The following is a 21104-nucleotide window of genomic DNA, read 5'->3' as shown; positions in this document are numbered from 1 at the left end:
CACACACACACACGCACGCACGCACACACACACACACACACACACACACACACACACAAGTCTTTTGTTTGCAACAGTGTGCTTGTCAGAGGAAAAAGCAACATTACAATGAGAGGATTAGGAGACTATTATGAAATTCTATGTGCTGCTGGAAGACCAGCTGGTTTTGTTGCAAAGAATCAATACCTGAAGACATCATGAAAAAGCAAAGCTTTCAGCTGGTATATAAATGAATTCAGCAGAAGATTAATTTGTCACACAGAGTAAAGAATGTAACTATGTGTGCTTAAACCGATATATAGATACATGTGAGGTGAATGAGGTGGGCAAACAAAATGTGACAAACAGGATGTAAGGAACAGGGCAAGAGTAAAATAACTTATCTTTCCCACTTTTTCATTTTATGCATTTACGTTATATTTGCATGAAAATAGACAAGCTAAAACAGGCACTTTTGGACAGGCAGGTTCAAATACGTGTGTGCCATATTATGTATTGTTAATTGTTTTGCATGTGCGAGCTCATTTGTTTGCATATGTGCTTTCAAGTACATATGAGGAAAATCTCTAATATGGTAGGAGCAAATTCCCTAAATGATGAAAGAGAAGTTTATTGAATAAGCCCCATAAAAAGAAGAGGTAGAGTGATACACTTTCTGTGGGAATGCCCTGCAGAAAACTCTTTCTACTCAGTGGTAACAAATGCCCTCACAGAGATCCTTCAGGCTGATGTTCCTATATATCCTATGGTTTTTACACTAGGAGACAAAATACTTGAGTAATCTGTAAGGAAAAATGCATGAGTAAAGGAATGCCATGTTTTGTTTGCCAAGTTTAACCTTTGTCCTCACCTGTCAGATTTCCCACAACCAGCTGTATCTGTCACAGTGACATCACCACTATTCCCCTGCCCTACCGGCTGCTGGGCTCTGCCTTTCTGCTGGCTCTGCCTCCTGGATCTGATCTGAAGGTGGAGGAAACACAGGGAAGGTGAAGCACCTGGATGAGAGCAAAGGCAGATTTCTATGTGACTAGAACCCAGATGACTGGATGCTCGATCATAGTGAAGAGGTGTGTCTTGTTTCACAGTCACCACTCTCCTTAGTTTGTGTGATTAACCAGCATCAATGAGGGGTCGCTGAAAGGATGTGTTTTAATCACTTTTTGGATTTAACCCAGTGTGTGTGATGGCAAATTGGAGGTATACATAAGAGGCTTACTTTCAATCCCACTTATTTCTCTTGAAAAGAAAATAGCACACTGCATTTCTTTATTTGCTCTTTAGTTTTTTTTAATGTGGGCCCAGAAATTATACTGATATTTACATACTGCCAGAATATGATGATGGAAGGGGAGTAAAATTAGAAATGTGAAAAGGAAAAACACAAAAGAGGAGAAAATATCTGGATTAAAGTTTGCACCATCTTTTCCCAAACCGAACCTCCTTGCTTTAGTCAGAGTAAGACAGCAGAGTTGAAGGGGAGGCATGACGGAAGTTAGTTAGTGTTTTCCCCACTGATTTGGCTCATTTATCCACACACTCAGCAGTTGCAACAGTAGCAGTGACAGTGACAATGGAGCCAGTTAAGGTGGCTATTTACTCCTTCTCAGAATCATAACACAGAGACTTGACACATATAGATGGGCAACAAATTGAAGGAAAAACCAACAAAAAGTGTCTTAGTAAAGTATTAGACCATTATGTACCACCAGAACAGCTTCAATGCTCCTTGGCATTGATTCTAAAAGTCTCTGAACTATACTGGAGGGACGATCACGATGCTCTTCCAAAACAAATCACCTCATTTGGTGTTTTGATGATGGTGGTCGAGAGTGTCCTCATAGATGTTCAATTGGGTTGCGATCTGGCGATTGTGAAGGCCGTACCATATGATTCACATCATTTTCATACTTCTCAAACCATTCAGTGAGCCCTCAAGCCCTATGGAGGAGGGGATTGTCATCTTGGAAGAGACGACTCGTGTTTTCATTCATCTGCTCCCCACCTGTGGAACAAGCTTCCTGACTACATGAGGTCTGCTAAAACAGTCAGCTCGTTTAAATCTGGTCTTAAAACATTATTGATTTTTATGGCTTTCCAATAAATGAAATATGTACGTAACCTCAAGCCATGAAGACAAAAAACTACAACAAAATAACTTTTAAATTAAATTAGTGATGGATCAGAATGAACTCAAACCAATGCAATGAAAAGAATAATTGGTCATGTGGTGCTCATTTAGGTGCATGTTTTCGAGAGGTTCATTGTTGGCCATTTGATCTTTTGGACGAGTTGTTGTGGCTAGTAAAAATGCCAACTGTTGCTACAGCCCAACAACAGAGGCCTGCTTTTACAGAATACTGCTGCACTAACAAGTCAATCTTTACCTGAGCTTGTGTCAGTGAAGCTGAGGTCCGACTCCTGAAAACTCGTCCAGGTGCAGGACTACGCTGTCTGGGCTTGGCTTGTGTTTGTGAAATCTTCTCTTCAGCCCTCTGACGGCCCATTGGGTCTAACAGGTACCGCTGGGCCAGACGCATCACCCGAGTCAGGACACTTTTAGCCCCTGCAACTGTGTCTGCAGGTAGAAAAACAATGATTCAATATCTTTTTTATGGAGAATGACATTTAAGGTGGTATAAAAATGCAAATACTCCAACTTATTATAATCACGTTCTCTTTATGTAGACATTCAAGGCCTGAGCACCACTCAATTACAAAATCCTGGGGAAAACCCTGTGATGATACTCTGGCGCATGTTGGAGTACCAAAATAAGTTATCATTCCATTACAGGCATACCCCTATTGAAATGCTTGCGTGTGTGTGTGTGTGTGTGTACGTGCATTTTGCTGTGTGAATGTGTCCTTGTTATACACAAATGAATGTTATCAGTGGCTCACCATATTTACTCAGGGGGCAGAATCTGCCTGCTTAGGCAAGCTGTGAACACAAAGACCCACTTATACAATGTAGTGTCTGTGTTTGTGTGCAAGCACACTCATGCATACGATCACAGACACAGACACTGAAGCCATATCTCATGTTTATAACACAAGCAGTGCATGAGATTTAAACAGTGATTTACTATGTATTGTGTATTGGAAGGAGAAGTAATATGCTGTCCCATTTAAGAACATGAAGGGAAATCTAACTTCAATCTAACTTGATTTAACAACATAACGTTTTCTGGCAACTCTCAGCATCATCGTAGGGGTAACCTATGAAAGAAAATTGTCAAAATAACACCAGCATATCAAAATACATTTGCAAGAGAACAAGATTCTACAGCCATGCTAGCGGCTCTGTGAGGCTTTACTTAGGCACAACAGGACTTCGGGGTAAACTCTAATGTAGAGAGCAACCATGCTAACATGCTGATGCTTAGCAGGTATAATGGTTACCATGTTCAGCACTTTTGTTTGCATTTGGTCACAAACTGAAATGTTGACCTGCTGATGACACTAGATAAAAAGTCAGAGGATCACCAAATGTATTATTCATGAATGGAACATGAATGGCTAAACCAAATTTCAGGGCAATCCATCCATTAGTTGTCAAGAATTCTTATTGAAAAGTATAATATCAAACTCATGGTGCCGCTAGTGGAAAAGTCAGAGGATCATCAGAGTCTAAAGTTGGATTCATCCTCTTGATAACATATATATATGTACAAAATGTTATGGTGAAGAATAAGTCATATAAGAATATGTATAAGAATAAGTGATATATTTGAGTGAATTTATTAGGCTTCATCCTCTGGGTACCATAAATATCTGTACAAGATTTCATGGCAATCCATCAAACTGTTATAATACTTCAGCCTTGACTAAGGTGGTGGGCCATCTGACCATCCCAAGAACCAGGCCAATATTATGGTTAAAAAATATTTTTACCATTTTAACATGGACTTTCTATTTTGAAGAGAACAAAGCACATGCACAGTGCCAGCACAGCAAATGTGGCTAAATCAGAATGATCTGTATAAACAGGCATTTCACTTAATTGACTTACCTGGTTTAAAAATAGAGCACAGCTGGCTATCCTTTCTTTACGTGACAGAATTCGTTTAATTTGGCAACAGTGATAAAAGAGCAACAGTCTTGTTCTAACAAAAATTCTTTGACTTGGGGCAACTCTGCAGAAGGTATTTAGTATGTTTGGGCAAGTGGTGTACTCAGTGTACTGGCAAAACTGGAAGCCTGCGCTTGTTGTACAACAGAACTGCACTTCCGTCCGGTTAACATATTGTTAACAAGGTCTTAAGTTACCCAATTACATACAGTTTAGCTCAAAGATTACCAAAGAATATTTTGTAACTGAATTATGATTTAATTCTACTGTTAGTCAGGTTTGTACTTTTCTTTAAAGACTGCCCTATGCTGAACCTGCTGAATTGATTTAGTACCAGTGACAGCTTTTTATCTCTATTAGCTGGGATCATTCACCAGTCAGGCTAAGATGGATATGGATATGAGCGGTTTAGACCTGTTGTGTAGACTAATGTTGTAATAACACACATTTAAAACAGAGCAAATGCAAATGCACCCATAGAGAAGCATATGATAGACAAACTCACCTTTCTCAGTATTTTTTTCTCCTTCTGATGGTGCTGATACATTTTCTTCCTCTTTACCTCTGATTTGGCTGGAAAGTGTGTCCTTCTGCTTTTCACACTGTTCTAAAAAGGAAACCATCCAAAATTCAATACACAATAATATGGTTTACACTCTTACGTGTGCAAGAGCAATAGCTCAATTGCAGTTGGAGCCTGTCTTCTGTAGAAACATGCGCTAATGAACACATGAATAAAATATTTTTTTAATCAATTCACTTAAAAATGCTCTGTGTACTTTTCTTAAACAATGAACAAAAGTTATGTTTATATTTAGTGTTACTCACTAAATGTGTGTATTAACCCTAACCCAACCCAACAATGTGATAATAATAAAGCATTTGCAAAACCTATTTTTTAAGATATTTTTTTACTGGCTTCACTACTGCAAATCTTAGTCACTTCCTCCTGTCTACCTGTGAAATAATATGAAGCCATTGGCAGGAATGTAACACACATCACCCACATACATGAACAAAACAGGGACCAATTATACAAACATACAAAACAGGTGCAAAAATTATGCACAGAGTGATACTATAGTGTCAATATTATCACATAGTTAGATGAAAAGATTGATACCGCTCTCACATCTGTCTGTCTGTCGAGAGCAAGCAGTTGGTTAACTTAGCTCAGCTTAGCATAAAGACTGGAAAGTGATAAAAGCTAGCCTGGCACTCACACACACTGTCCAAAGCTGACAAAATCCACCTACCAGCACCTCTTTAGAAGGTAATGATTCTAATTACCTGTTCTTACACACAATAATCATTCTATTGCACCTTCTTGCATAACGCCATCTTTTGAATTACATTCCATAATTGTTTTTTTTTTTGTGTCACAGTTAGGCTCTTAACTCCCTGCCATTTGTGTTCCTCAAGTCAGTAACCAGTCAGTGACTGAACCAGAGCTCACACCATCAAAATCAATTATTTTCAAAAAGCCTCTGGTCCAGTTTTTTTAAATTATTAAATTTTTCACTGTTCTTGAGTAAGGCTGTGTGGGTTTAGTCATTCTGGGGGGCAGGTGATGCTGACTTCTAATTCTTCTAGTGTATATCAGTATTCAACACAAGCTTCAAGGAAAAGGCTTCCACCAAACAGGAAGAGCCAGTGATAAAGTGCGTCTCCCGGCTTAGCGTGAGGTTTTTGTAGAGTCCTGAGAAGGGTTATCTTTGATGTTAAAACAACTCAATTTCCCAGACACACCCTCCCGCCTCCTATAGCCCATGGCTCTCTCATGCCCCCCCCCCCCAACCTATCTCAATCACTGTCAGACATCGGTTAAGGAGAGGTTCCCTTCCACAGCCAAATGCCAACTTCAAAACACTGACTAGTCACAGCATGTCTCCTCTTAGCCACCCAAGGGCTAACTGGATAGGAACATATGGCATTAGCTCATCCACTCTTTTTTAAGGTGGGAAATTAGTCAGGTTTTGTGTGTCTGACATCACCTGTAGACTCTGTTTATGTCCAAATGTAACCCTCTCAGGGTATATGCAAGAATCCTGAAGTTAAATGCAATAGCCTTTAAGACCCTTTCAATATATTTTGAGACCTCAACATTTACTATAAATCAATTTTGAGATTGCGAAACTAAACCTTCTTAGTCTGTAATAACTACTATGGACCACTGTGTCAATACAACAGAAGTCAAACAGGCTGGGAGGGAACAAAGCTCAAGACAATAAATTGAGTGACTGACCCAAAGGCAAGATTTATCAAAAGTAATAACAGTTATAGGCTCTCACACAGACACGCACACAACCAATTCAGCAAACCCTTGGCATACAAATTCTGTTTGATTTATTACCTTTTTATTGATTGATGTAATTTGTTTTTAATACTTTTTAACACCCTGCGGAAAACCTGCCTCTTTTAGCAATTCCACCCTTCTTTTAGAAGATTGGTTAAAAAGTCAGACAATTCATTAAATATTACTTTCATAATATAGTTTTGCTGTATGTTCTGAGGTTCAACTAATGGACTCTAAGACTCTGTATTAAGAATATAATCAGCCATAATTATAATGAGCTGACACATTGTAATATTTCTTCTTCTTTTTTTTTATTTAGTAGATGTTAAAAAGCAGTAAAAAGTTACATAAACAAACTGAAAAATCTTCAAAGACGAATGTTTTCACAGAGCCAATATATTCAATATACACACATACACACACACACACACACACACACACACACACACACACACACACACACACACACACACACACACACAGATGCATTAACACTGGTTAGCTCACCTGCACAGTGTCTGTATGACTCAGGGTTGTAATGAGAAGGTCTGAATGAGTGTGTGTGTGATTTACTGGCTTTGTGGAGGTATTTCTACCCTTTCTGGAGCTGCCACCCAGCAGTCAGAGTTTCATTCTCACACAGAGTCAATACAGCTTTTAAAGTGCTTTTGGGAAACTACATTGCACAGTGTGCATAACAAGTTAGCTATCTGATAAAATTTAATAATTATTTATGAATTTTGTATAGCCCTTGACCAGTGCAAGTTCACGAGGGGCTGAGGACTATCACAGGATGTATTGGGTGGTAGATAGGTACACCCTGGAGCCAGTGGATCTGAAACCACATTCTTGCTCTGAGCATGCTAACCAATAATAATCTTTATATATCTTTAGAAAACTTATTTATCTTTAAAATAATATATCATTTTAAAAAATATTTCATGAATGATGATTAGCTAGTAATACAGTAGAAAGGCAGTTACTTGGATTTAACCCTCAACCTATGTATTTGTCTTATTGACCTACCCTACCCTAAAAGGCTAATACAAGATGTTTGGCACCTTTTACCCATAATTGTAACTGGAGAGGCAAATGGGGTAAAAAGGGTTCTGCCCTTTGAATGAGTAGTCTGAAGAGCTTGAATAGACCCACAGCAGAGACCACAAGTAAGAGAAGAGAAGACTTTTTAAAGAGCCATGGCAAATTCTGTGTCGCTAACAAGTTTGACGGACGAGTTCAAGGACAGTTAAAATTTTAAATTTAGTGGGAATGTGGCTAGTGGTTAGACCACTGAGTCTGTACAGATAAAGAGGTATTTGCAGGTAAGAGATACAAACAGAAATTTTAGTAGTTAGAGCAGTCTGTAATGCACTGCTGATTTCAAATTCTGAAGTTGGATTCTAGAATATAAAATCTCTGTGACCTGAGCGATTTCAAAATCTTTTACCATTCCTCTGGGTCTAAGTATCTAAAGGGGACTTTTTGTGATTTTCTCATTTGTATATTGTTGTCATGTTGGATGTTAAACACTAACAACGTATGTTAAAATGCTCCCTATAAGACGTGTGAAGGAATTTCTTCTACACACAAGGTCAGTCACAGGTCACCAAGGGTTTATCTCTAGTCTAGTGAGTGTACAGCTGCTCCACTCCCATCAGCAGTAGCCATAGTAACCAAGGTTACAGAAAAGCTGTTATTGATAACAAGTGTTGGAAGATGTAAACATTTGAGGGAGATTTAGAGGCGCCTTAGTGTCCCAGGGACAGATAGTATGCATTGTCCTTATGAGGACAAAAGTCAAAGATGATCGTCAACGTGAGTTCAGTAAGACATGAGATTACATTTAAATATCAAATAAAAGTTTCAAACATGTGAAAGATACAGAATAGCCTTATTGGAAATATTGAGCCAGGTAGAACATGTGGACTTATATACACCCTTTCCATTACATTACACTAGTTAACCTGTTAACGTCTCTTCTTAGTGCATCAAGCAACAACAAATACTTCTGCTTAAGACATCAAGTGTCTTCTGAAAACTCCTTTATCCAGCTCACAAGATTTTCATCACAAGACAAAGGCACAGGTTTCACTCTGCTGTGAAGGCTTTGTCCAAAAAAATGTTTCTACTTTCTGGACCCTCTGACATATGACTGTTTTGGAATGCAAGGTATCATTAGACACCATTTGATGATGTATGATTTGTATCTTATGGGCCTCATACAGCAGTGCATTTTTGTCTGGACTTTGCATTTCACCAAGGTGACTGGGTTCAGAAACCTCTGCTCCCCTGCCTGCTGGTCAGGACTATCGATTATGCTGCTACTCAAGGGCAGACAGCTCCAATTTTATTGGTTCAGAATGGTGATTCAGAACCTCAAACCAAGTACGTCACTAAAACCTTTTTTCTTTGCGGCTTATTTTCAGTAGCCCACACAACCTGTTAAATAGATGCTTCTTCATTCAATTCAATTTTATCTGCAGTTGTACCTAGATGGCCCTAATGAAACAGTATAATATACTGTACATCTTACACTCAATCTGCCATGTTTTACATGTTATCTGAGTGACCTGATGAAGCTTATGTTTGATGAGGTGTTCCTGGACTCACCAGACTCTCCTCACAGCATGAGAGACAATCAGAGAAGTAAGCAATCACTGGGTGGGTGTCGTGCTTCAGTCAAGTGATGACCTAGAGACAGCACAGACCCCCCAAATAAGAATATGAAGCTGAAAATGAGCATAATGTTCCTTTTAACTTACTGTAGTGTCAAATACTACGCCCAGAGTTGTTGTGAGTTAAAACTGCCAAATCTTGCCAGGCTGAAGACATTTTTTTCACGCTCTACTTCACAGTTTACTGGCTTTTGAAATGGTCTTCTTTACTTTGAAAAGTCACATAAATATTTAATTAAACAAGTTATTTAAACTCATTACAATATAACAGAAATTGGCTTAGAATAAAAGAAAGTACACCAAATTAATGAATCTTGGATCCTGTTCAGCCTTAATTGCTACCATTGTAACATAACCAGCCTGGCCTTTACATTCCAAACAAACAGCAGCTTGTTGTAGCATAGCTTGTTCTGCAGCATTAAGTGAGAAGATCAAGTAACACTACTTTACTGGGTAGAAGGGCAAAATATAACTATCCAGCCTTTTAAATTAATGTTATAGGTGAAACACAGTGGCAAGAAAATCTGTGAACCCTTTGGAAAAAACTGTTTTTCCTGCATTAGCTGGTAATAAAATGTGATCTGATCGTCATCTATGGCACAAGCACAGATAAACACAATGTCCTTAAGATAATAACACAAAATTATAATCATTTGTGTCTTCAGTGAACACCAATTAAACCCTCACAATGGAGCTCTGCCATATTCTTAGGCTGTCTTTACATTACTCTTGAGGTCATTCCATTGCTTTGCTATTGGAATAAAATCTGTGCTCAGCAGGTGAACAGCCACCCTGATTATTATCCTATGAGATGCCTCCATAAACTTTGGAATTCATTTTCCCCTCAATGATGGCAAGCTGTCCAGGCCCAAAGGCAGCAAAGCCCCAAATCACGAAACTCCCTCCACTGTACTTCACCACCAGGTGATGTTTTCATGTTGATACGAAGTGTTGCACGTTCTTCCTAAACAATTCAACAATTATTAATTAATTTGTTGATGTAATTAGCCAAGGGTTCACATACTCTAAGCTACACTGTGAATGTTTGAATAATGTATTCTATCTGGACAACAGCAACAATAATTTACGTTGTTAATTAAAATAGGTTGCGTTTGTTCATAATTGTAACTTAGATGACGATCTGACCATAATTCAGTTCTAATGATATATTTGGAATTATTAACAGATTAATGTATCAGTCTTTCACACTCAGAGCTGTCAGACTACCAAAGTCTACCAAAGATGAGCCACAGCCTCTCACTTTAAACAGCTGCAGCCAAAATAGAGATTTACACTAATGCTATAATGACAGATGCTAAAACACACACATACTGTGCAGACAAATATACACACACACGCCGTTCTCATACATTGCAGTAATTACAGGGCTGAAGAAATCTTGGCAAAGCCATTGACAATACAACATCACCTGGACTAATTCAGAAGGCAACTGTGGATGAGACTTAATATCCTACATAATAATATATAAAGATGAGTTATAAGAGCTTAAAAGAGTTGTATTGTAAGTTTTAGCTGAGCTAGCACCGGCAGTGTTGGTCGGTTGGTTGGTTGACTGGACATAAGTGGTCCAGACTGATATTGTAAAATGTCACAGCTACAATTAGATGGTTGGATTAAAATAACTTTTGTGATTCCTTTTAAGCTTAGCGCCACAACTAAAATTTGTCCAGTACTTTGGTTTATGATCAAATATCTGCAAAATGAATCACATTCCCATCAGCCTCAGCTGAACTTTATTTTAAACTCTAATTAGCAAATGTCAGCATGCTAAACTAAAGGTAAACATGGTAAACATTATAACTGCAAATCACTGAACAAATCTAAGATTATCATTGTCATTGCTAGTGTTTGCACTTAGCTCAAAGCACCAAACAACAAAATTTGTGGCTGAGATACACGTGAGTAGTCACAGGGAAGTGAAGGGACAGTCAACCATTACACTGAGTACCGGCAGTTTCTGACACTTTCATCAGCAATAATGAAGTGTTTGCAATAACTTTGAAGGCTTCATTTACTTCCAGTAGACAGCTAGAAGTGAAACAATTTTCTTAATCACCGAAAAAGGCCTGTTTACCTACTAACTAACTAAACCTTTTTTAAGCTTTGTAAGAGTTTAGGTTATTCACTGGATCTGAACTGCAAATTTCAATAAAACTAGAAAAATGGGGATGTTCCAAAGCTTTTGACCCGAAGTGTATGACATACTGTACATATGCACAAATGATAAACAATAAAACCTTGAACCTCAAACATGAAAAATATGAACTGACTATATCTCATCAATACACTATGTAATCAACTGCAAGCAGGTCATCACAAGGACATGGTCTATTATGTACTCCCTAAATACTATATTTCACTCATTCATAACAGAGGATCAGGTTCGAGTCTGTGTCAGTCTAAGCTGTAATTGTAGGTATAACTGTTGGCCTCAAAGTCTGTTTTAAGTCACACCCAGCAGGCATAACCCACAAACATACACACAAATATATGAAAACAAATTACATGACACAAACGCAGCGAGGTGGTAACATGAAGCCATTAAATTAAAACATATGGTCAAAATCACAACTCGCACACTCAAACGGTTGAGAATGCTGGTGTTGGTGAGCTCAGCTCCGGAGTTCCTCTATGACTCAGGGAAATAATGAGAAGGTATGTATATAGACAGTGTGTGTTTTACTGCCCACTCTCTCTCTCTGCCTCTCTTTCCCCATCTCTCTCTCTCTCTCCCTCCCTCTGTCAAAGTCAGGTTCAGATAACAGAGTACTCTGCTGATTCCTCAGTGTTCAGGAATTAATGCTGATGACACACAGCCTTTTGAAGGTTGTGTTTTGGTGTATTTGAAGCGTCTGCTGTCCTCTGGGAGTTGGCGGGGCAGCACACCTGTAGTTGGGATTGAATAAGCTCTAATGTAAGGCTGGCCTCAGCAGATCCTGTAGCCTGGGAGCTCACTGACACTGCTCAGTGGCAGCTTTGAAGTGCTGATTATTTACACAGGGGGAAAATTAGACAGAAAAAACTAAGTAATCGACAAAGAAAATCTCTTGAGGTATGGAAAAAAAAAAAAAAAGAGAAAGAAAAGGGGAAGATAAAGATGGAGACAAATTGAAACATTCTGCTTATACATTAGCTGAATACCTAACAACCAGGAACAGAGAAAAAAAAGATACAATTTGTATCCACACCAGATGTGTTTGTAACTCAAATGTGACAACTGAAAATGAGACCTGCTTTGCTCTCCAGAAGAAACTGTAATAAACTGGAAATGTAATCTGAGCTGAAAACAAAAGACAAGCCAGGAAACATCAGGTTTTATAGGAGTAAGGACAAAAGATGTTAGGCAGCAGTTCTTGAGATTGGAAAACCTTGCATAACATAATAACCCGAGGGCAAACCACAATTTAGACTGATGCGTCTATTAGCGTTTTTTGATGTGTTCTTCAATGGAATAAACACCATAGAAGTTTCATCATGCTGACCTTAGGTTATATGGACTGAGATCAGATTTGTTTTGTCAGGACTGGCACCAGCTTGACCTAAAAAAGAGGACACCTCTGCAGGGCAAAAAAAACAATATTAGTAACCAATCTAGCCTGATTTGAGTGAATACTATGGAAGTGAAAATACAGCAGGCCCATGACTCAGTTAAAAGAGATTACACTTTTATGAAACTTCATGTAAAGCGCAAAATGAGGAGAGGCATCGCGTCATACAGAATATGCCATATATTTAATGACTGACCCAATGTTTAAGACTTCATCTGAACTATGTCTCAATGTCAGGAAATGAGTTACAAGGGAGTGTTTACAAGTTGGAAAAGTACACATTTAGTTAGCTAGTAAATTATAGGCTAAGGTTAGTTTCATGTTCACCAGATGAACATGATTTACCCAACAAAGTTTGCACAGAGCTGAAGTTAGCTGAAAGTTTGTACAGACCAGCTGGATTTGTAGCTTCAATGACTTTGATTCAACAGTAATTTAAAGAGCTAACAGCTACATATTTAGCTTGATTAAAAATAAACTGTGGCATTATGACATCCTCATTAAGTAACACAACTCCCCAATGCTTTGGTCCAGCCAAAAAAATCAATTAACACAACAGCATAAAGCATCATTTAGGCATGTAAACACGAACATCAACAAAGTCAGTGAAAGACATGAACAGCAACCACACTGATGGCAGATTCTGTTAACACCTGAAAACATGTCTGAGCCATTATTGCTGCAGTTTACCACTGTTAAACTATAGACCATGATCTCTTGGTTGGTCTTTAGCACAGAACAATGAACAGCAATGAGAGTTGGTCAAGGTATTTGTTATTTTAGCCAAAGGACTGCGATGAACCTCCAGTCATCCCATGTCCAGTTTCCGGCACACAACACAAAGGACTGTTTAACTTTTAACTGCAGGGTACAGTGTGCAGAAAAAACAAAGGACTTTATAAAAGACAGAGTCTTAGAAGGAGACAGAGAAAGAGACGAGAAGGAAGGGTTTCACTTTTCCTCTGAGAAAAATGGTGCAATAATACCCAGGTGTCTCATGTATTTAGAGATAAACTGATATCTTGACTAAAGGGGGATTAGTCGGATTTCCTTTGAGTGAGATAATGACGTTGTCCACACACTTTAGCAGACAGGCACTCACTCAAATATCCACAAATATGTGCACCATCAAAAACACAAATGTTGAGAAGAGACTCATTCTAGCCTATACTCTCCAATCTATTCTACTTTTCTAAATTCTAGTTTTCAACCCAGAATTTTCATTATAAAAAATCTCAGTAAAGTCATGAATTCTCTGCAATGAAACTTATTCGTCTGTGCATACTAACACTGCTTCTACACCTAATGCTACAGCTTTTTATTAGTGTGTGTTAGTGGAGCTGGACGCTGAACAAAGGCGTTTGTTTCTTATTCAGTTGGGCTTAACAAGGTTTATCTAGGATGTAGGCAGGAGGTGAGGACATGTAGTCATTTTATCAGTCTAACTCATCGCTAAACATCAAAGATGTTTACAGTTCAAAGCCCTCAGCAACCATGTTCTGATTCCTCCAAACTCACAGAGGTTAAATAAAGGCTATTACAATGGTGAATGAATCAGCATGTTTTATTTGATGTGACTGGGCTGAAGGAACAACTTAGTTTGCTTCTCCGAGAATTAAAGTTTGGATTTTTGTTTAATGGATATAACAGATAATTTGTGTATTTATTAGGCCACGGTGACTCAGATTACAACAGGTCTGTAGATTGTGAGTCTAATTTAAAATAATATTCATGTAGCAGTTTGAGGGTGATGAACCAATGTATTTCGCCTATACTAAGACAAAAAGACAGAAAGGGTAAACATGAGCAAAAACACAAGGGAGGATCAAGACAAAAGAGAAGGAAGATAAATATGAAGGCAGAGATTATGAGTGAGAGGAAGGGGATTTCCACAGAGAGGCCGTGGTCCACTTGCACAGAAAAACAATTCAGGGAAGAAAGCTCACTCATTTTAACCCCTGTCTATTACATGATCCTTCCAGGATTTGGGCAATACCGTCAGGATGCTCTAAGCCTTGTAACTAATTTCACTGGCACATGTTCACATGTGTCCATCTGCAGAGTTATAGTGAGAAAATAGTTAGCATTCGGTTGGAGGGGAAGGGTTAGAGTTGGAGAAAGTTTAGTGGCCAACGGATGGAGACAAGTAGATAAAGAGGTTAAAGAAACATGGCCAGGAATTACACTCACACACACACACGCTTGCTAACTAAAACGCCACAAAAAAGATCGACCAGCCTGCTGCATCAACAATCCACTGTCGCAACAATCCTACTTTTCGTTTATACATGTAGTCTCCACACAGCCCACAAACAAACATTTCTGCCTGCAGCAGGCAAAAGAGGAGATTTAAGACTTTTAGAAATTAAGTTAAAGACTTTTTAATACCTTCAAAGGCCTTTTGAGGAAAGTTAATGCAATGCTTTTAACGACTTTTCAAGACCTACATATAACGTGTAATATATTGGATCAAAGTGGTGTCTAGTGATGTAAATACCTCAGTTTACAACAGAGTCACTCTTTCTTGCAGCTCCTCTCTTGGTTTTAGTTAAACTGTTTTGGAATCATTTGAACAACAAAGCCTGTGTCACTAAAGGGAGATGGACCAGCAATTTTACCTTTCAGACCCCAGCACCTTCATTCCCTCTCCACCTCTGTTTGTGAGGGTTTGATGTTTTGTGATACAGACTCACAATGCCAGTATATTTTATATAAACACCTTCAAGGGAAAGACCTCAAAAACAAAAGAGTGTGCGATCTGAGACTGCATGCATTCTGTGGATCAGTTGTGGCCAATAATGTGGAGATTTGAACATACACTCCAGTGAAGTTACCTACCTTTTAATGAGTGAATGCACTAATTGGCACTGCTCGACCCCAGACAAAGCTGTGTTCTTTTAACACAATAATGTCTTTCTCTGTATCTGTAATGCATTTATGCAGATGACGATGCAATTTAAATGTTAGACTCATAATAATCATAAGCAATAGTAACATACTCCTTAAAGTAAAATATTATTATATAAATAGGGAAGTCCATTAGTCATTAGGTCCAAGCAGAGCCTCAAACTGTTCAGGTCCCATCATGAATCCAGCAGCTATTTACATGATCTAATCTAGCCTCACGAGAATCAGACCATGAAAGAGCTCAATCATCACTCATGATTATGTTAAAGAATTCAAAGCTATTTTGTTCAAACCACTTGCAAACACCCATGTCCTCAGGAACAGCAGACACACAAACAGAATTACGGTCAAACACCCACGGTCACATACTCATACAATACTTAAGCACCCAAGGGGATCAACATCTCATCTATGTCTTCATTATTCAGGTAGCAGAGAACAACTTAATCATTCCTGCTGTTTGTTTTTGAGTCTTTGTTGCCTTGAATATGTGTGTGAAACTGACAGACAGGAAAAGCTCACAGGAGTGTGGTATTAATTGGTGGTTGGAATATTGGAATACACAGTAATCCTGTGTCTGAAGGCAATCGGAGAAAAACACAAGGAGTGCACGTGCAAAAATTCACCCACACACACAAAGCTCAAAGAAATTAAAAGTCTCTTTAGTGTGTTGGTAAATCAATGGCTAAAGTGTGAGAAGACCACAGGGCATCGGTAGCAGAACAGAAGGAGCAGGGAGGAAATGTGGATTTTAGAAATGAGGAGGAAAACATAAGGGCAAAGACAAGACAGAAAAGTAGGCAGTAGGTTCAGAAGTGGGCAGAAGTTAGGATTGCAAATTTAAGTTAGCAACATATTAGGACTGACATCTAGGTTTCTGATAAAATAAATTATGGAGAATTTTTAGAGAAAAAAGATCAAAAGTCAGTGGAAACCATTTTTGATTCTTGTGGAAAGAAACTCGCAGAACTTTTCATACAGTGTGTTAAAAAGAAAACTACAGCACTAAGTTAGTTTTCCTAGGACTTTTATGAAATCATTCATGGTTGGTGCTTTTTTAAAACAACTGCCAGCCAAAGTATTTACATTCAGTAATTACCATTCCACAAAGTTGTTTTCATCATTAGTGGCTGCATTTCCAAAGTTGGATTCAAATTGGCTTCAAATGTACAGGGGATTCACAGGAAACGATGCACGCAGCCTCCCAGTTTGTCATTTTATCTCACTGATATACTAGTTCACATTAAATGCTTTCAACGCAGGGTGGCTTTTATTATGAAATAGTGACATTCACAGCAGATCAGTTATAAATATTGCAGAGAGTAATGAACAGTCAGGGGCAGGCGCCATCAACCCAATCAACCATTAATAAGATCTTAAGGATTCCAGCTTAAAAAAAGTCCTGATCTGTACATTTAAAATACAAGCAAAGACCATGAGAAAAATAGAGAAATTGAAGCACAGAAAAAAGACAAAGAGCTGAATGGTGCGTATAGAGAAAAGGAATTAAATAAAAGAGAAAATAGGATGGGGATGGAAGGAGGGATGTTGGAGAAAGAGAGACATCACAGAGGAAAGGCGCATAATGGAAGGGAGTGGGCCTGTTTGCCCCTGATCCCCACTGACCTGTGAGTTTTGACCCCTACCAAACCCTGTCATTCAGAGCCTGCCTCCTAATGCCCCTTAAGGCCTGCTGCAAAGTCAAAGTTCACTCCTAGAGGGCAAAGGTCCAACACAGACTCCAGGGGCTAGGGTACATGAAGTTGGATTCTGCGCAATAATAACGCATAATGCAAGACTGGGTAGGGTATCTGCTGACATCATCACAGTTTTAACACTCTTAAGACAATAAGAGTGGGAGAGAGAAAAAGGGAGAACTGCTTAAAAACAACAGAAAAGAGGGCAGAGAGAAGGACTGAGGGGTAAATAGAGGGTAGGGGAGGAGAGTGGGAGCACAAGAAAGGATCCAAAACAGCCAGATCTCTATCTCTATCCTGCAATTACAGCTGACAAAACTAAAATGATGAGGACTCTAAACAGAGACTGGGGCTTCTAATTTAAACTCCACAAGTTTAATATTTCATTGTGTCAGTTTATGGTGATGGCCTCTGTGACCGCCTTTCAGACCAGCCCTGCAACTTCTCTGTGGGTCGGTGTGTACATTTCTTTGCGTGTGTGATTCTAGAGAATGGCTGTATGCATGCCACCATTTCAATCTTTGCATTTGACTAGATCTGAACTTGTCCCACTTCTTTTTCCTCTCATTAATTTCCTTTGTTTTTAATTTTTTATTTCACTTTAAATCTTAAACAAAGTTTCTTCACATCTATTTCTCACTTTGTCATTCTATTTCTGACTTATTGTCATCTCCTCTATTCACTCACACTGTCTCTAACTTTTAAAAATGTGTCTTCTTTCCTATGCATGCTTGCCTTTTTATTTTTTCGATGAAAATTCAATGAAAAATGCAAAAGAAAAAATGTGTGCTAGAAAAGTGCTAATTTAAGTGTAGCAAATCATCATAACCTCTTTAACAAATTATGCCCCAGATTTTAATGGAAGTAAACATAATTAAGAAAATCCTATTAATTATTGAGATCACACCTCCTCTGCTTTAGTTTGAGAGCTGAGTTCAGATTACAAACAAAGCTCTTTATTCACATGCATGAACACAAAACAGAGCATGTTTCCCTCTTTTTCTTGCTCGCACACAAACATATACACAGCACACACATATATACACAACGTTTCTCCTTTTACCTCAACTATATAACAATACACACAGGATCAAGAATAGCCACAGGGGCTCCACAGGGTGTAACAGCAGAATGGGGCAAGAGGAAGAGAGGGTAGTGCTGGAAAACCTATAAGGCAAGAGCTGGAGTGTGTGACCCCACACACACACACACACACACACGCACACACGCACACACCCCCACAACCACACACACAGGAAGGCAGGCTGGCAGGAAAGCCTTCAGGGTCCAACCCTAGAGGAAAGTATTCAGGGGCTTGGCAGGATCTGAGCCAACACTGCTTTCCTTTCTTTTCCTTTAAAAAGATTATCTCCTTACCCTCCCATCTCCTCTTTACCTGCGGCTTCTAATCCCATCATCTTGCACATTTATACAGAAATCACAAATAATTCATTCTTCTCCTAATTTTATCTAATTAAGGAGTGCATGTGCAAACAAGTACGGAATCCCTAACCAGATTCTAATTTTATGAGGGAATATGAGGACATGCAAACTGTTGTTCTCTGGCTGTATTCTTGTTCACCTCCCTGAACAAGGTCCCTCTTTCCCGGTCACTCAGTTTGGCAGGACATCCAGCTCTAGGAAGAGTCCTAGTGGTTCCAAAAATTATTGAGGCCACTTTGCACTCAAAGCTCAAATGGTTTTATACCCTTGCCCTGATCTATGCCTCACCGTACAGAGAGTTCCTTGTACTTCAGGACTTGACTTCATTGTCCTGACATGTAGCATAAATTGCTGGACCTGATATACACAGTTATGTGCCTTTTTTAACTATGTCCAATCAATTCAATTTGCCACAGGGCGACTCCAATCATGTTATAGACACATCTCATTTTGACATTTTCACTTTGCCATTATAGATTATTGCCTGTAGAATAATAGTAAAAAAAATGAAATCTAATACAAAATAGCGTGAGCAAAAAAGTGAAGGGGTCTGAATATTTTCTGAATCCACTGGACAGAAAGTCAACAATCAAGTGACAAAAGCTTCATGAGAAAGATGAATAATGGAACAAATTCTTCTGCTTAATTTTTTCAGTATCATATCATATTTCACACATATTTCCACTTCCTGCAACCTGCTAGTCAAATGGAAGTTAAAAAGGAACTTGGTAAAAATATCTAGTTCATTGGTGGTGGATAGTAGATAAACAAGCTTAACTTATGACCTGTCTGTCCCACAGGAGTTAAAGACAGAGGTTAGTGAAACAGGTAATTTACCTTCACAGACCTACACAAACAGAACCCCTGACCCTCTCATTCTGCTGGAGGCCCGACCGGGTAATTCCAGCTTATACAGAGCGAGGCAAAGGCTCTCCAACTATATTGTATATGTGATAAAAATTAAAGGCCTTCTTGTGCTTCAGTATGCCAAATTAGATGATACAGGTCATGTTCACAGGAGAGGTATCTAAAGAGATATAGGGGATTAGACCAGGGCTGATCAAGCAGGTGGCATTCCACTTCAAGCAGCAGAAACAAATGGAGATGGAGAGGGAGGGAGGATTACAACAAACTCACACAGAGAGCAAAGCTTACTAGAAAGCAGGCCCCAACTAAGGGGTCATAAGTAGGCTAAGTGCCTACAGCTAAGAATCCTTATCCAGGTTAGGGAGGTGACATTCTTGTGGGACTAATAGAAGCAATCCAACCTCCACATCAGCCTCAGACCACAAGACCATAGTAAAGATGACCCTCATATTTTTCTACAACCTCCATTTAACCTCTACATTGGGCGAGACATGCTTGTGAAATACAGGATTTCTACCATTGGTAACATCTTTTATCGTAAAAAAATATTAGTAGCATTGCAAAGTTTGCAGATCCTATTACTTTTGTTGTAATAACAAGTTGTCATGCAAACACAGGTTCAATTTATGCAACATGACCAGCATCAAAATATCTAATTAACATAATACATACACTCAGTTGCCAGTTTCTCACGTAGACCTACCTAAAATGAATCCTACCTTCATGAAAGTTAATATGTACGGAAATTAATCTGTAACATCTACAATGCAATAATTACTTGATATATTAAGGTTTAGTGACTTGTTAGCAATCAAAAATACCTACAAAGTTGTTGAAAGTCATTTATTTCATCTTGAAAGTATTCTATTTCAGACACTGTTCTATCTTCCAAAGTTCACTTTACTTTGATGCGGAGGCCATTGATTAAAAGGCTTTTAGCTGTGACAAGCCTTGCAAGGTCCAGAAAGTATAACCTCAGCTGAACTTAAAAAGACCTTCTCATTTTGGATACTCTGCTTTTGAGTCACTCAACTGTGACCTATGTGTGTGTTCATGACCCCTAGCACCGATCCTTAGGGTGCCAACACTAGTGCTGCAAAGAGAACACTTTTCTGTTTATGTAGGTCATAAACTCCAGATTCTGACCCTTGAAACATTCTTCATCACCTCTCTTGTAACCTGTTTGTTTGTGTATGTGGTCACTCCAGCTCTGAACATAGGCTAATTTATTTTGACCTTTGATTTTAACCTGACCTTGCTTGTTTCAACATGGGCTATCTGCTCCATCTTCAATACCCTCAGGGCATGTTCTCAGTTCTTTGTCCAAGTTGTGCAAAAACCTGCACTTTGATCATATCTACCTCAGCTGTTGTGTTTATCTGAAATAGAAATGAAAGCAAAAGCATGAAAGGTGCAAGACATGAAGTCACTAAGTTTGTACTTTGTGCCTGATCCAGATATCATATTGTGTTGTCATTGCTTTCCCAAAGTATTGCACAGAGTTTGATGCAGTCTTGCCCCTTGCCCCCTGCCCCCTGCCCTCTCTCTCTCTCTCTCTCTCTCTCTCTCTCTCTCTCT

The 21104-nt window shown here is 38.8% G+C and overlaps 1 protein-coding gene across 1 annotated transcript in view; it reads right to left on the bottom strand.

The window, feature by feature from the left end:
• LOC111655566 (uncharacterized) overlaps positions 1-21104 on the bottom strand; it is a 53304-nt gene that overhangs the window by 16263 nt on the left and 15937 nt on the right. Inside the window, exons 11-13 of the mRNA XM_023407016.2 lie at positions 4578-4679; positions 2388-2578; positions 851-963 (exon numbers count right to left, since the gene is read on the bottom strand). Of these exons, the coding sequence (XP_023262784.1) occupies positions 851-963; positions 2388-2578; positions 4578-4679 (406 nt within the window). The remainder of the gene's footprint in view (positions 1-850; positions 964-2387; positions 2579-4577; positions 4680-21104) is intronic.

This window comes from Seriola lalandi, unplaced genomic scaffold (genome assembly GCF_002814215.2).
Source record: "Seriola lalandi dorsalis isolate HSWRI2012SDOR001 ecotype SW California unplaced genomic scaffold, Sedor1 jcf7180002054325, whole genome shotgun sequence".
Taxonomy (NCBI): domain Eukaryota; kingdom Metazoa; phylum Chordata; class Actinopteri; order Carangiformes; family Carangidae; genus Seriola; species Seriola lalandi.
This window is presented reverse-complemented; position numbering and strand designations above follow the sequence as displayed.